This window comes from Gorilla gorilla, chromosome 1 (genome assembly GCF_029281585.2).
Source record: "Gorilla gorilla gorilla isolate KB3781 chromosome 1, NHGRI_mGorGor1-v2.1_pri, whole genome shotgun sequence".
In the NCBI taxonomy this organism is placed as follows: Eukaryota; Metazoa; Chordata; class Mammalia; order Primates; family Hominidae; genus Gorilla; species Gorilla gorilla.
Genome location: NC_073224.2, coordinates 196,674,037 through 196,691,083, shown reverse-complemented (window position 1 = coordinate 196,691,083; position 17,047 = coordinate 196,674,037). Strand labels below are relative to the sequence as shown.

At 46.2% G+C, this 17,047-nt stretch overlaps 1 protein-coding gene across 9 annotated transcripts in view; it reads left to right on the top strand.

The window, feature by feature from the left end:
- Positions 1–865, top strand: part of CFAP57 (cilia and flagella associated protein 57) — an 84,761-nt gene extending 83,896 nt beyond the window's left edge. For all 9 annotated transcript variants that reach the window (XM_055346487.2, XM_055346474.2, XM_055346481.2 and 6 more), the window contains one exon: positions 484–865. In XM_055346487.2, the coding sequence (XP_055202462.2) occupies positions 484–698 (215 nt within the window). In that variant the 3' untranslated portion in view covers positions 699–865. The remainder of the gene's footprint in view (positions 1–483) is intronic.
- The last annotated feature ends 16,182 nt before the right edge of the window (positions 866–17,047 follow it).

The window sequence follows — 17,047 nt, the reverse complement described above, 5'->3', positions numbered from 1 at the left end:
GAGACAGGGAGGATGACTCAGGGGAGAAAGTTCTCAAGGAACAAGGTATGAGTGGACACACCTGGAGAGGCACGAAGGGGTCTGTCTCCAGGAGCAGGGGTTTTGCACAAGGAGAAAGACTGGCAGTTCAGAAGCCAACATAGGTCAGGAGAAGAGTGCCATCCTGCTAGGATGTGGAGAATGGGAGAAGGGGCAGCCTCCATGGGTGGGGGCCTCTGTGCAGGCGGATCTGGGGGCTCAGGAGAGGGGCTGGGCTGGGGTGGTTCTTAGTATTCACCTCATCACTCTGAAGTATGCTGCTTCACTTCTCCATCTCTCTGCGAGACAGCAAAATGGCTTATCACTGTACCTCCAGCATCTGGGATTGAGTGCTCCACAGTAGGTGCCCAATAAATGTTTGAGAAAGCAGGGAGGGAGGAGGGGAGGATCGGCTCTGCAGCAGTGCAATGGACAGGCCCACATGAGTCCTGTTGTCTCTTACAGAACCCAGCAGGGACATGCTCAGCACAGCTCCCGCCGCAAGGTTGAATGAGCAAGAAGAAACTGGGAGGATCATTGAAATGCAGCGCCTAGAAATCCAGCGCCTCAGAGACCAGATCCAAGAGCAAGAGCAGGTCACAGGGTTTCACACCCTCGCTGGAGTTCGGCTTCCTTCCCTCTCCAACTCCGAGGTAGACTTAGAGGTGAAGACCAACTGACCCCCTCTGGTGAGCCATCTCCAGCCACAGCCAGAAGAAACACAGCATGTCTGTCCCCAAGCCAGACTTGCAGTTGGAGTCTGTATGGTCCCTGCAGCACTGACCCCAGCAACCTCTTTCTCTTGCCCTGGGGAATTTGGGACACAGAATAAAGGTGTTTGCCCACACCTTGTCTAACTTCTGCTTAGCTGGGGGGCCAAGGCCAGAAGAGGGAAAGAGGGGAGGCTGAGGACTGGGGGGCTCCAGCTCATCTGAAGCCACCTCTGCTTGTCCCTTTCTGGGCACAGGACTGCCTGGCACTGAGAGATCACACTGGACTTGGGCTCTCTCCTCTGCCAGCTCAGGCAGGACCAAAGCCTGTTCATTCCTATCTCCTTCAGGAAATGCAGCGAGGCTTTCTAAGGACTTTTTTTTTTTTTTTTTTTTTTGAGACGAGTCTCACTCTGTCGCCCAGGCTGGAGTGCAATAGCGCAGTCTCGGCTCACTGCAAGCTCCACCTCCCAGGTTCACGCCATTCTCCTGCCTCAGCCTCCTGAGTAGCTGTGACTACAGGCGCCCACCACCACACTCGGCTAATTTTTTGTATTTTTAGTGGAGACGGGGTTTCACCATGTTAGCCAGGATGGTCTCCATCTCCTGACCTCGTGATCCGCTGGGATTACAGGTGTGAGCCACCGCACCTAGCCACGCTCAGCTAATTTTTGTATTTTTAGTGGAGACGGGGTTTCACCATGTTGGCTAGGTTAGTCTCGAACTCCTGACCTCAAGTGATCCACCTGCCTTGGCCTCCCAAAGTGCTGGCATTACAGGCGTGAGCCACCATGCCCAGCCTCTGAGGGTTTTTTTTTTTTTAATCTGTGTAAAAAAGAAGGAAAAGATGACAGTAAAATAAAAGACATGGAAGTGTTGGAAAAATTCCCCAAAGTCTTACATTATCTGCTGACCCTGTTCTTGGAACTGTAAGTAGAGCCCTGCCCTCATTTCCCTTGCCTCCATGTCATTCTAGACTTGTCATCTTTGTTCTGCAGGGTCCTGCTCTGCTCCTCCATTTCTGGGGTGAGAGAGGATGCACTTCTCCCTCTGGTTATTCCTCTCAGGCGCCATCCTGGGAGACCCAGCCACACACAGGTACCAGGAGAGATAGTTCTTTATGCATTAAAGAGCAAAAGAATATAATCCAATGTCCCTCTCTTCTCCCACCTGCAGAAGCCAGATGCCCCTCTAATACCCAAATAAGAAATATTTAAGCCCACAGTCCCTGCTGGTCCCTGCTGGTCACCTCTGGCTGTCTTAAACCTGGCATTGTCCCATCTTTCCCTAATCACTTTACTGAAACTCTGGGCACTGCTCATGGGTTGACTTTCACAGAGAGCTGAGGCTTGGCAGTCACATTTGGCAAGGTCTCCCAAAGGCTGGGGTAGCAGAAGGAGCATGCAGGCAAAGGCCTTGGAGCAAAGGGTTCCACAGGGTCTGCAGGAGACTCTGTCTGCTGAGCAACAACCCCCACCCAGCCTGCACCCTGTCACAGCAGCCAGCCCCTTCCCCCCTGCTGGCATGTTCTTCACATGTACTCGCCCCACTGGGAAGCCAGATCCAGAGAGCAGGGAAGGATCCAGGCGCCCCCAGAGAGGTTCAGCTGCAAAGATGACAGCCCATTACATTATTATGATGGGTAGGTGGGATCTTCCAGGACCCAGATTCCTCCACTAGCATGCTGGCTTCACCTTTGAAGAAGAAACGGACTTGAAATGAGACTGGGGATGAGGGGCCAGCAGGGGCAGATTGTGCAGGACCTTGAAGGCACACAGAAGCTGTGGGCCACCCAGAGGCCAATGCTAAGCCGCTGGGAGTCACCGCCACTGCTCACCAAGCTCTTGCCACATTGGCATCCTTTCAGTTTGTACAAGAGGCCGAGGTCTTTCCTGCCTTCAGCTCTTTCCACATACAGTTTCCTCTGCCCCCTCTGCTCTTGCCCCCACACCTCACTTTGTGAACTTCTATTTATCCTTTAGATCTCACCTTAAAGGTCACTTCCTCAGAAAGGCAGTCCTTGACTCCCTCCCATCTAAACTGCACCCACCGCATCGTTTTTCTTCATAATCATCACGGTAACATGTCTGTCTAGTTGCTTAATATCTGTCTGTCCTGCTAGGAGAGTTCTACAGGGTAAGGGATGCAGTAGTGGACACAAGGGATGTTGTGGTTGCCCAGGTGAAACAGGACAGTGGCTTGGACCAGGATGATGGCAGTGGGGAGGAAGACACGTGAACTCTTCGGACTTAAGGACTGGTGAGGGTTAGCCAAACCAAGGTGCATGGAGCAGGGGCCTGGGAAGAAGAAAAATGCACTAGAGACTGGAGCTTTCCTGAAGACCAGAAGGAAATTCTTAATGGCTAGGACATATCAATATTCAAGTGATAGATTTTTTAACTGCAAAATGTCTTAGAATCGAGATGTCACATTCCACGTACAAGATGGACCTTGGTTCTCAGACAAGGAAATCCAAACCAAAGAGGAGTAAAGTGACTGGCACGTAGTCACACAGGCAGGGGTGGGGCTGCAGGCCAGTCGGCCCAGTGACTCCAAAGGTGCTGCTCTTATGCACTGCACTGGAGAGATGCCCAAACAAAACACTGTAGGCCAAGTGAAGGTTATAGGAACTTGAAACCCTGAGAGTCTAAATCAGAAGTTAAAGGAGTGGAAACTCCCAGGCTAAGCTAACCTAAGCCTAACCTAAACCTGGATGCTGTCCAGCTGGTGAGGAGGAAGTATGGGCCAAGGGAGGGCCCCACCCTAGCAGAACCTGGCACCTTGGCCAGCAGGTCAACAAGGTCTTTTCTTGGCTGCACAGGGGTGCACACAGCTTCTTGTTAGTAAATGTAGGGCCAGAGGTTCAATCTTGCTTATGTCTCCATGTTCTGTCTTCAGTGCTTGCTCCTAATCCACCCATCGGGAGGCATTGGTTCTCTAGCATCTGAGACCTCCCGCTACTTTGTCTATCCAGACTCCGTGGGGAAACTGAAGGCATTCACCCCATTGGTGCCCCCTTTTCCTTCACGAGTCTCTTCATCCAGTTTATTGCTTCAGCCCCGACAGTGCTGGAGTGGGCCTAGCAGTCACCTCCTCCTGTAAGCAGCCTTAGGGCCCCTGCTGGTCACTCAAGTGACTAGGCATTGGCACACAGACTCCACTCTTGCTCTCCCGGTTGCAGTCCATCATTGAGCTCTAGGTACTCATTCAATTCTGGTGTGATGACTGGTGCCTTTGGGGAGTGCTGTGCCTCTTTGGTATAATAGCCTCCAGAATTCCTCACTGGGCCCTCTCACCTTCTAGAGTTTTGGCATCAGCTGTGGCCAAGCAGTGTGGGCTACCTAGCTGAGACTCCCCTGGTGTCCTGCTATCTCAACGCTGAAAAGCCTGCCCTACAGAAGGTTCTAGCATCACTGTCCTGCTTCTTATACAAAATATGGCCAGCCATTGCTGGTCCCAGGAGGTACCTGAGGGCCTGGGAACATCTGTGTGCCCAGGCAGGACCCCCTTATAATCATTCCTCTGGATTCGGAGTGAGAAGTGAAAGGGAAGGCATCTTAGGGCCAGGAACGGGGGTTCACTCTTTCTGAACTCCCATGGGGTGAGCTCTCCTAGACCACTGGGGTTCAAGGGCCTACTTAGGCTTCAAGCATGTCTAAGATGTGCCCAGACTGCCCTGAGCTGAGGTAGGCTGGGGAGCAGATTTCCAAGAAAATAAGCCTGCCCTGTGCACCTGGAAGCAGGAGGGACTAGCATGACTAATCACCTACGATGACCAGTAGAATACAAGAATTTGTATATGTTGCTCATCTGCTATGTGTCACATGGTGGGATTTGGCAGGGGCTACAAATAGGAATTAGTGCTAGCCACCTACTGCATGTATTAATATATTAAGTGTATTATAAGTGGAACTATGAGAATGTTAGGGAAACACCCGAGGTTAGGTTTGGTCCAGGTCCTGCTGCTCACCACACAGAAAGCCAATCACTGAGAGGACAAGTATTGCCAAGGAAGAAGGCTTTAATCAGGTGCTGCAGCCAAGGAGATGAGAGCTCAGCCTCAAATCTATCTCCCTGACTAAAACTAGGGGTTTATGTTACCAGGGAAGAAATGTAACAATGTGTAAGAAAACAAGGACTACAGAGGGGCAAGGAGGCATCTGGTGCAGTGATCTGGTGAGTTTCAGTTCTCTGATACTTTTTTAAAAGGTCCTTTCCTGAGGAAGGAACTCAGATAAAACTAATACAAGTTTCAAGCTTTAACAGCAGAAGGATCAATTTCTATGTTCTTCCAAAAGAACAGTCTGTGGGAGTCTTGGGCCAGTTTCTGTGCTCACTTTCTATTTGTCAATTGCTCAATCATGAGGAATCTGGCTGTCGATCTTTCTGGCTGCTTCATGCTGAGGAGGGGTGTCATAGGCAGCTCCATACCATGAGTGACCATGTGGCCACTGAGGAATCAAAGATTAAGCTAATATAGAGTTTTCTTCTGAAACACAATCTTTCTGTCTCCAGTCTGCCACTTCCACCAAAGACGAATCACAGCAGGACCAATCTACCTGCAAAATAGGCTTCGGTCCCATATGCTTGACCTGATTATCTACACAAAGTGCAGCAAGAATCATTGCCAACATAAGCTCTCCAAAATTGGCTTTGCTGGAACCTATCATAAGGCCATTTCAGTCAAAGCACTGGAAAAATAACCAGTTCCTCCAAGTGTGTCCCATTACAAAAGAAAACAGGTTCTTATTAAATGTATGAAAACAAACACATTGCCATGAATTAAGAATATTCGGCTGGGCACAGTGGCTCATGCCTGTAATCCTGGCACTTTGGGAGGCCAAGGCAGGCAGATGACGAGGTCAGGAGATCGAGACCATTCTGGCTAACACGGTGAAACCCTGTCTCTACTAAAAATACAAAAAAATTAGCTGGGTGTGGTGGCAGGCGCCTGTAGTCCCAGCTACTCAGGAGGCTGAGGCAGGAGAATGGCATGAACCCAGGAGGCAGAGCTTGCAGTGAGCCAAGATCACGCCACTGCAGTCCAGCCTGGGTGACAGAGTGAGACTCTGTCTAAAAAAAAAAAAAAAAAAAGTACAAAGAAAGCCGAGCACGGTGGCTCACGCCTGTAGTCCCAGCACTTTGGGAGGCAGAGGCAGGTGGATCATGAGGTCAGGAGATCGAGACCATCCTGGCTAACATGGTGAAACCCCATCTCTACTAAAAATTAAAAAAAAAAAATCAGCCGGGCATGGTGGTGGGCCCCTGTAGTCCCAGCTACTTGGGAGGCTGAGGCAGGAGAATGGTGTGAACCCAGGAGGCAGAGCTTGCAGTGAGCCGAGATCGTGCCACTGCACTCCAGCCTGGGCAACAGAGCAAGACTCCATCTCAAGGACAAAAAAAAAAAAAGAATATTCACAAATAGTTTCCATATTCTGGAGAAATTAGGCAGCGAGAGAAACATGTTTCAAATTCTGCTTACAAAAGTATACTCAATACACTTAAAGTATATTTCAAGGATATAAATAGCTCAAAAGAAAAAAATTCTCCAGACTCTGAAAAACAAAAGGAATTGGCAATATTTCAAACAACAAAAGCCATTAAAAAATTATTTCAGTCCCTTATTAGTTCAGTCCATGCAATCAACTCCTGCTCTGCCTCATATTGGGATATGAACACATTAGCCTTTCAATAAGGGCCCTGAAAGTTTTCTCTCTAATCCAATGGCACAATCTCCAAAGTTATCAGAAACCTGCTTTCAAGAGTGCAGTGTGGCACCATCTTGGCTCACTGCAACCTCCACCTCCTGGGTTCAAGAGATTCTCATGTCTCAGCCTCCCAAGTAGCTGGGAGGCATACAACACCACACCCACCTAATTTTTGTATTTTTAGTAGAGACAGGGTTTCGCCATGTTGGCCAGTGTGGTCTTGAACTCCTGGCCTCAAGTGATCCACTACTTCAGTCTCCCAAAGTGCTGAGATTACAGGCATGAGCCCCCATGCCTGGTCCCAATTTTCTATTAAAGAGCAGATCAATACTCCAAGACAACCCTGTCATTCCAAAACATGGGCCCAGACGCTGGCCTTGCATCACTGTCCTGAGGATTTGACTGGAATCAGTGCTGAAAATGTATTGGGTTGGTGCCTTCTTGAGGCTCAAGAGTCAAAGCCCTGTAACTTAACAGCACAAACATTAATTAATAGGATATTTATACTACAGAAAGTCCTGTTGTTTTCTCTAACATGTTACAAATTAAAACACTGTGATTTGGTGTTTAGGAATAACTGCCTGCAGTATTTCAAACCAGGGTATTAAAGTAGTTAGGTTACTCATTGCATATGTCTAATTGCTAGTATTCTAGTGACAGAACTGTGACCCAAAGTATCAAAAATGTGATAAGCCCTATGCCAAATTTATCAAACTAAGACAACTTTTTCCTCTATCACTGAAATATGGTAAATGCAAATATCAGTTTTGGAAATTCAATATGAGAAATAATCTCCTTTCACTTAAATACTGAGAGGTGAAGCTGGCTGGGCTTCTGGGTCGGGTGGGGACTTGGAGAACTTTTCTGTCTAGCTAGAGGATTGTAAACACACCAATCAGCGCTCTGTGTCTAGCTAAAGGTTTGTAAATGCACCCATCAGCACTCTGTAAAAATGTACCAATCAGCACTCTGTCAAAACACACCAATCAGTGTTTGTGTCTAGCTAAAGGTTTGTAAATGCACCAATCAGCACTCTGTAAAAATGGACCAATCAGTGCTCTGTAAAATGGACCGATCAGCAGGATGTGGGCGGGGCCAAATAAGAGAATAAATGCTGGCCACCCGAGCCAGCAGTGGCAACCTGCTTGGGTCCCGTTCTGCACTGTGGAAACTATGTTCTTTCACTCTTCACAATAAATTGCTGCTGCTCACTCTTTGGGTCCGCACTACCTTTAAGCACTGTAACACTCACTGCAAAGGTCTGCCGCTTCACTCCTGAAGTCAGGGAGATCACCAACCCACTGGGAGGAACAAACAACTCCAGACGTACCACCTTTAAGAGCTGTAACACTCACTGCAAAGGTCTGCGGCTTCACTCCTGAAGTCAGCGAGATGACAAACCCACCAGAAGGAATAAACAACTCTGGAAATGCCACCTTTAAGAGGTGTAATGCTCACTGCGAAGGTCTGCAGCTTCACTCCTGAAGTCAAGCGAGAACACGAACCCACCAGAAGAAAGAAACTCTGGACACATCTGAATATTGGAAGGAACAAACTCCAGACACACCATCTTTAAGAACTGTAGGCCAGGTGTGGTGGCTCATGCCTGTAATACCAGCACTTTGGGAGGCCAAGGCAGGCGGATCATGAGGTCAGGAGATTGAGACCATCCTGGCTAACACAGTGAAACTCCATCTCTACTAAAAATACAAGAAATTAGCCAGGCGTGATGGTGGGTGCCTGTGGTCCCAGCTGCTCGGGAGGCTGAGGCAGGAGAATGGCGTGAACCCGGGAGGCAGAGCTTGTGGTGAGCTGAGATTGCACCACTGCACTCCAGCCTGGGCAACAGAGCAAGATTCTATCAAAAAAAAAAAAAAAAAAAAAAAAAAACAGAACTGTAACACTCACCACAAGGGTCCGTGGCTTCATTCTTGAAGTCAGTGAGACCAAGAACCCACCAGAAGGAACCAGATCTGGACACAATACTATACAACAAAACAAGGACAAAATAAGAACAAGTACAAAACAATTTCTTTTCAGCTATTTTAAAAGCACATCATCCCACTTCCAAGACTAGTTTCCAGACACAGTACTGACAACTGATTAGGTAACTTTTACTGCCAAAATCTTCAAACCAGTGCAACACTTGCACATATTTTGTTTTCAAGTTACACACATGAAGGTCAATCAGTGATAAACTACTTGAGATAAAAAAAAAATCACTAGAAAATATCACCTTTTTTTATTACTACTTAATCCAAGTGAATGTCAGTTTAAATTCATTTGAGAGAAATTCTAATCAATATAATTTCCTTAAGGACAAGGCCAATCTTTCCTGAACATTAAAACTTTGTATCCATATCACAGTTTTTCTTCATTAAAGGAAATGATCTGAAATCAACCCAAACTATTGATTCAGTTGACTCACCCTGGAAACAAACACCATGCAAACAGTTCCACTCTTATCACCTCTCCAAACAACAAAATATATAATGTACTATTTCTGTTCAGAACTTAAAAAAATAAGTATTTTGTTTTTTAGGTCTAGATCATCAGAGGCAAGCAAAACCAACCAAATTCCAAATGGCTGGTGTGCTCCATCAATTCCTGCAGGCCCAACAAAGGTAGCCTAGGAATTCCAGATAAACAGAACAAATGATGACTTCCTAGAAATGCACAGAAAACAAAATAACTATTCACAGAACAAAATAAAAGCCTTCCACTAGAAACTAAAAACCATACATTGTTTTATATATATATACATACACAAGCAAAACCCAAAGCAGAACAAACAGCAAACAAATGAAAATTAGAAGCAAAAACAAACAGGAAACCAACCCCAACCTTTCCTCAACTTAGTCTACCCTGGAGGCTACCATGCTATCCAGAGCCCAAAAAAAAAAACACGTGATGAATATTTTATTCCTCATACACAATTCAATATCCTTAAGTCCACCAATATCACCATACATCCTATGAAATCAAGAAATTCACTCTAGGCACATGACCAGTAAGTACTCTAGCACCAGCACTATTCATGCAAAACAGCAAACCTAGTGTGAAGCAATGCAGGCAGGTATGTGAGATTTGGTGCAACACTAAATCTGGCTTCATGCTTAACTGTATTAAAAAAGAATTGCCAAACTGCTAATGTATTTCTGTGCAATATTTATTATTTTACCTTCATCAAGATGAAGAGCTTTAACTATGAAAATGTTAAGTACTATGAAAATGTTAATTTTCTCCAATTCTCTACCAGGTTTTAAAGAACATTTTATTATCTAAATTTCTTCAACTTATTTTTATTATTTTTTTTTTTGAGAGAGAGAGTCTCACTCTTGTCACCCAGGCTGGAGTGCAATGGTGCAATATCAGCTCACTGCAACCTCCACCTCCCGGGTTCAAGCAATTCTCCTGCCTCAGCCTCCTGAGTAGCTGGGATTACAGGCACTCACCACCACGCCTGGCTAATTTTTGTATTTTTAGTAGAGACAGGGTTTCACCATGCTGGCCAGGCTGGTCTCAAACTCCTAACCTCAGGTGATCCACCCATGTCAGCCTCCCAAAGAACTGGGATTACAGGCATGAGCCACTGCACCCAGCCAAAACTTTTTCAACTTTCTATTTTTCTCTGCATGTGCAGAGAAACAAGAAAAACTACATACAACTTACACAGACTATGCACAACATGCCTGGGCTTTCCATCCAGTCCCAGATTTTTTTCTTCTTGTTTTTACTTTAAATAACCAGTCATTTTACTCCAACACAAAAAATTCACCACACAAGATCCTTTCTCATACAAAATTATTATCTTTTCTTTACAATCTTCTTTGCCAAAAATACATCTTCATATCCATGACTTTATTCACACCTCTCTCCCTTACTTACTGGTTCCTTACTACTTTGTTTCATAAATAATCATTTTCAAGTCCATAATTTGAATTAACTTTACTTTTAGATAACTTCTGAATTAGACATAATTATTCTTTTTCTCACTAATAGCACATTTGTGGCACATTTTATAGACATAATTATATATTAACTATAATTCTTATCCTTGGTAACCTTAAATTTTAGTGAAACCCTAGGAAGCAATAAATCCTGAACTATCAGATATGAGCATTTTATAGCTGAGAACCATTCCACAATTTCTAGAAACATATTTCCCCATATCATAACCCTTTCTTAACTGGAAATGACCCAGATGTCAATGAGCATCAAAAATAATTTTAAGATTTAAAATTACACAAAAAGTTTACCTAAAACATTTATCCCATTTACATGTACTCAATTCTTTCATTTTTAACAGTTTATCTAGATTACTTCTGAAAACAGTTATTAAACACCATCATTTAAAGTTGGTTATTTCCTTGTTAACCAGTTTTTTTCTTTTTTCTTTTTCTTCCTTTTTTTTTTTTTTGTTTGTTTGTTTGTTTGTTTGTTTGAGATGGAGTCTCACCCTGTCACCCAGGCTGGAGTGCAGTGGTGCAGTCTCAACTCACTGCAACCTCTGCCTCCTGGGTTCAAGCAATTCTCCTGCCTCAGCTTCCCAAGTAGCTGGGATTACAGACATGCACCAGCGCACCCAGCTAATTTGTATTTTTAGTAGAGATGGGATTTCACCACATTGGCCAGGCTGGTCTCAAACTCCTGACCTCAAGTGATCTGCCTGCTTCAGCCTCCCAAAGTGCTGGGATTACAGGCATGAGCCACCACACCTGGCCTAACCAGTTTTTTCATAGCCAGTGAACTTCAGGTGCTCACTTAAGAGCCTCCAAGTTAAGGGCCGGGCACGGTGGCTCACGCCTGTAATCCCAGCACTTTGGGAGTCCGAGGCGGGTGGATCACGAGATCAGGAAATCAAGACCATCCTGGCTAACACAGTGAAACTCCATCTCTACTAAAAATACAAAAAATTAGCCGAGCGTGGTGGTGGGCGCCTGTGATCCCAGCTACTCGGGAGGCTGAGGCAGGAGAATGGTGTGAACCCAGGAGGCAGAGCTTGCAGTGAGCCGAGATCACGCCACTGCACTCCAGCCTGGGCGACAGAGCGAGACTCTGTCTCAAAAAAAAAAAAAAAAAAAGAGCCTCCAAGTTAAAAACATAGGTATTTTAACTAATAACTCAGAAATTCAGCTGTTTTCATTAAACCAACAACATTCATTAGTCTTAGTTATCAAAAAATTTGCACAAAGATCATTTGGTTTGGGCTGGGTTTATAGTTTTATAACCTTCTATGCCAAACTCTGACGCCTCAAACTATGTAACAGAGACAAATATAAAATCCAGACAGAAATGTATGCTGACAATTCTGAAGACATTTATATTTTCATTTTACCAATAATTTTAAAACCAGTGTGTTTAGTAAAGATTTACTTAAGTCATGTGAACTTGAAAATTGCTTAGACTTATTTGCTTAATTTATGAGTGCTCTTATAAGCCAACACAACATATAACAGTAAGTGTACATACAAATAAACACATCTAGGTATGTAGACACATATACAAGCGAAAATCCAATAGCTTTTACCTTGGAACTTTACCCATGCCATAGCAATACAAACTCACCAGCTTTACATGGTTACACTTTGTTTGCCCTGATAGGTAATCCAACAAAGGCTATGAGCCAAAATTTTGGGTAAAGCAGTTTTCATGGCAGTTTGATTTTTAAGGGCCAAACCTCCCCAGACTCCAAAGAACACTGGGGCTAAACAGCACCAAAGGAAAACATTACATATTAACTAGGCCCGACTCTGCTTAAAACAGCAGAACAAAAGCCTGGATACATGCAACTCCATCCCACGTTCCCATTCAACAGCAAACTCCAGATTCCAAACAATTTTGGGGCCAAAGAGTATTGCAAAAGATTACCAAATTAAATTCTAATTCCTCATGCCTATATCAAATACACACAATCACCAGAACACTATCCAACTACTGCAGCAACAGACAAGCCCTTAGTGTCCAAACTGAAAAGTCAGGGTGCTTCCTCTCTCTTCTGTGTTTGGGCTTGATCAACCAGCAAATGGGAATTCCTTAAGGAATTTCCCAAATTGAGAGGAGCTGACCCCGCCATCTGCTACCCAGAAAAGACACTCACTTGCCGGGACATAACACACAAGTACAAACAAGTCCCCAAGAGTGTCCATACTGAAACAGTCATGGTGCTTCCCTCTCGGTCAGTTGGGCTTGTTCCGTCTACAAATGGAAATTCCTTTAAAAATTTCCCAGATTGAGAGGAGCAGATCCTGCTGTCTGGACCCACAAAGGACACTCACCTATCTAGGTGCCTAGCTTGAGTCAGAGGCTCTGTCTAATCAACTATAGCTGCAGTGGTGGGTCAGAAAACATAATCTGGTTGTTGGGATTCTTCCTTGCAGTGAGGATGGTCATGGTGAATGGGACCAATACTCCAAAAGATGTCTATCTCAGGGAACTATCAGTCACTGAGAAGGGAGTGGGTGCCTGGAGGCACTGGAAGCCTGTAGGTGCTATGCCTTATGCCCATTGTTCCCTGAGACTGTCCTCAGGACGGCAAGAACAGTGCCTCTCCACTTAACACTATATCTCCAGCACCCCCACAACACCTGGTCCACAGGAGGGATACGATCAGTGGATGCTGAGTGGATTCATTCTTTTTTTTGTTTGTTTTTTTGAGACGTAGTCTTGCTCTGTTGCCCAGGCTGGAGTGCAGTGGCTCGATCTCAGTTTACTGCAACCTCCACCTCCTGGGTTCAAGTGATTATCCCGTCTCAGCCGCCTGAGTAGCTGGGATTACAGGCATGTGCCACCACACCTGGCAAATTTTTTATATTTTTATTAGAGATGAGGTTTCACCATGTTGTCCGGGCTGGTCTTGAACTCCTGACCTCAAGTGATCTGCCCACCTCAGCCTCCCAAAGTGCTGGGATTATAGCTGTGAGCCACCGTGCCCGGCCTAATTATATTAGTTAATCCCCTTACAACTATATAAACTAAGTTCTGTCATCCCCATCTTACAAATGAAAGAGACTGAGACACAAGGAGGTTAAGCAATTTTTCTCCGGTTACACAGCTAGAGCTGGGGCTTGAACCTTCAAGATCAATCTAGCTCCAAATCCAGTGTTCTTTCCACTATTCATTTATTCATTCAACAAACGTTTATTGAGCACTTACTCTATGCCAGTCCTATTCCAGGAGGTAGGGATAGGACAGTAAACACACACAAATCTTTCCTTCATGAAGCTTACAATCTAGGAGACAACATTTCAGATTGATAAGACAGATATATAGCATGTCAGAGTGATAGTGCTGAGGAGAAACATAAGGAAATAAAACACAAGGGCAGGGGATAGGAAGTACTGGGAGGTTGCAATTTGAGAAGAGGTGGCCAAGAGGTCTCCCTGAGAAGATGCCATTTGAGAACATTCCTGAAGGAGGGAGGGAGGGAGGGAGCCATGTGGGTCAGAAGCATTCCAGGCAGATGGAGCTGCTGGTGCAGAGGCTCTGAGGCAATAGGAATGAAGCCAGAGAGGGCCTTATGGCGGTGGGAGGACTCTGTTCCTCTGAGGAAGGCGGGCCGCTGGAGGGACTCTGCACCTCCTAACTGAATCACTCGGGCCACTGGGTTGAGAACAGCCTGTGGTGGGAACATGGCAGAAGCTGGGAGACAGCCCCACAGCCTCTGTGTTCACTCCCATTCACCACCTTCTTGTGGATCTGCGGGTGGTTCGTCCGCACCTTCCGCTTTGTGCCCGCGGCCACCTCCTCCTCCTGACCTTCACCGTCACCAATCTGAATTACCCCAACAACCTCTGCTTTGGGGACAGAGTTCAACAGCCCTGTGAAGAGCCTGCCTTTCCACTTGACTCCAAGTTACTTGATAAGACCCAGAACTAGAATAGAGACTTGCCCAATCAATGTTTAAACCAACGAAGCTTTTAGGTGTTGTTTCTCCCATCCAAAAAGTTCCCTTCAAACCCCTAAGGGAAGGGGTAAAGGACGGAAAATTTCATGGGTCCCCCGCTGCAGCTCTGCCTGGGACAGCTGGCCCATGGGTCTGGCTGGGACTGGACCTGGGGACCAGGGTGGGTAAATAAATGTCAGATGTGTGCAAGAGGAATCTGCAGCCAGCAAGCCCTGTTGGGCCCCTGGCTCCCCTGCTCCTCTGAGTCACGCCCCTTTATTATAAAGGGGCTACCTTTATAATGCTTTGCAAATTGGCAGGATGAACACCTGCAATGCCACACCACTGTCTCCCCACCCCACTCCGCCCAACCATCCTCCTGATCCAGCCTGCACTGACCTTTTTCTGAGGGAAAGGACATCTAAAGCCATGCCATCCAGTAAGGACACAGCCACATGACAGATGTGGTACCTGGGCATTTGCAGTGTGGCTGGGATAAATGAGATGCTCTGTAAGTATAAAATAATACCTACCAAATTTTCAAGACTTTTGGTTCACGCCTGTAATCTCAGCACTTTGGGAAGCCAAGGCAGGAGGATCGCTTAAACCCAGGAGTTTGAGAACAGCCTGGACAACATAGCGAGACCCCCATCTCTATTTTTAAAAATAAAAATAAAATACCTTGTACAAAATAAAACTGTAAAATAGCTCATCAATAACATATATAAAAATGTGTTTTGGAATTAAAATGTATTAATTTAAATGTATTAATCTCATGGGTTTCTTTTTCCTTTTTGAATGCAGCTATTAGAAAAGTTTAAATTATATATGTAGCTCAGGCTATATTTCTTTTTTCTTCCCCGTGCCCCACCCCCCGGCCCCCAGACGGAGCCTTGCTCTGTCACCCAGGTTGGAGTGCGATGGCACAATCTCGCCTCACTGAACCTCACCTCCAAGTTCAAGCAATTTTCCTGCCTCAGCCTCCTGAGTAGCTGGGATTACAGGGGCCTGCCACCATGCCTGGCTAATTTTTGTATTTTTAGTAGAGACGAGGTTTCACCATGTTGGCCAGGCTGGTCTTGAACTCCTGACCTCGTGATCCGCCCACCTCAGCCTCCCAAAGTGCTGGGATTACAGGTGTGAGCCACCATGCCCGGCGGCTCAGGCTATATTTCTAGCGGACAGGGCTGTTCTAGAATTATGACTGGCCTCCAGTCATCTCCGCAGAACAAAGCAAAGAGATGCGAAAGCAGGTCGAGCACCATTATTTTGTCAACTGATAATAACAAGATAAGGGTGATCTTGTTTTTCTTTTCTAGTTCATACACATCAGGAGGAGAAAGCAAGAGACATCACAGGGGCTGATCCAGGAGATGAGGGACAGCCTACAACAGCTCCAGCCAGCCTGCCCTTCACCAGTCCAGAGGGTGGTGTGTGCGTGGTGCCAGATTTGCCTATTAGAAGCTCCCACCGTGTCCCTATTAAACTTTAGAACCCTCCATGGGCCCCTTACACAGCCCAAGTGCCTCACTATGGGCCTTCAAGACCCTGAACAGCCTGAGCCAAACTTGTCTTTCCAGCTTCCTCTCACATGCTTCCTGCTCAAAACCCCCACAGCTGTCAGTTCATGCTATCGTTTAGTCTGCTAATCAATCATTCAACAAATATGTATTGATTACGTCCTACATACTAGCTACTGAGGTCATGATGATTAGCAAAAGAGGCACTGTCCGTCTGCTTGCTGGGGACCACACATCTAGCAGGGAATGACAGGTAAATACATAATAGGCAATTAAGCATATTGCAGTAAGAGTAGTTGTTGGGGAAGCACAGGGGCCATGGGTGCACCAAAGAGGCACCTCTAAACCAGCCTGCAAGTCAGGGAAGGCTTCCTGGAGGAGGTGGCATCTCAGTTGAAGAATGCAAGTTGCCCAGACTGAGGCTGGGGAGTGGCAAATATCCCAGGCAAGGGAGAACTCTTGAGTTCAAAAACTGGAAGGGCAGAGAGGAGGGCAGGGTGCCAGTGGCAAATGACTGGCCTGGTGTATATGGCAGGGGCTTTATGAGCCTTGTGAAGGAGTGTGGCATTTCTTCTGAAGTGTTTATTCTGGGAGTTCCTGTCTCCTGCCTGAAAGGCCTTCACCCCTCCTCCCTGTTCACTCAAATCCTGCTTCCCCAGTAAGATCCAGTCTGTGGGGCAAGCCAGGCATTTGAGGGAGAATGAGCACGGGGCTTTTGGAGGCTGCAGCCTAGGGCCAAGGGATGGAGGTACTGGGACTGTGTTTGGGGGTCCGCTGATGTTGGAATTTGGGGCTAAAGCTGGGTTTGAGGTTGGTGTTGGGTTTGGGGGCTGGATTCAGGAACAGGAGTCGAGGTTCGGGCTGAGCGTGAGATTGGGATCTAGGACCTTAGTCCAGAATTTGAGTTGGAGTTAGGAGTTGGGAGCTGAGGTTTCTAGCCAGATTAGGGGTTGGATTTGGAGTTGGGACTGGAATTGAATTTGGAAATGGGGCTGGGGGTTGGGGCTGAGATGTGACGCAGGAGCTGGGGCAGGGGTGGAAGCTGGGAGTTCTAGCTAGGGTTTGCAGCTGCAGCTAGAGTTAGGGGTTGGTTTTGAAGCTGGAGCTAAAGCTAAATCGGGGTCGGAGCTGTGGAATGGGTTGGCGCCCAGGCTCTGGGGCAGATAGACGACATTCCTCCTGCTGCCCAGGTCTGCGAATTGTGTT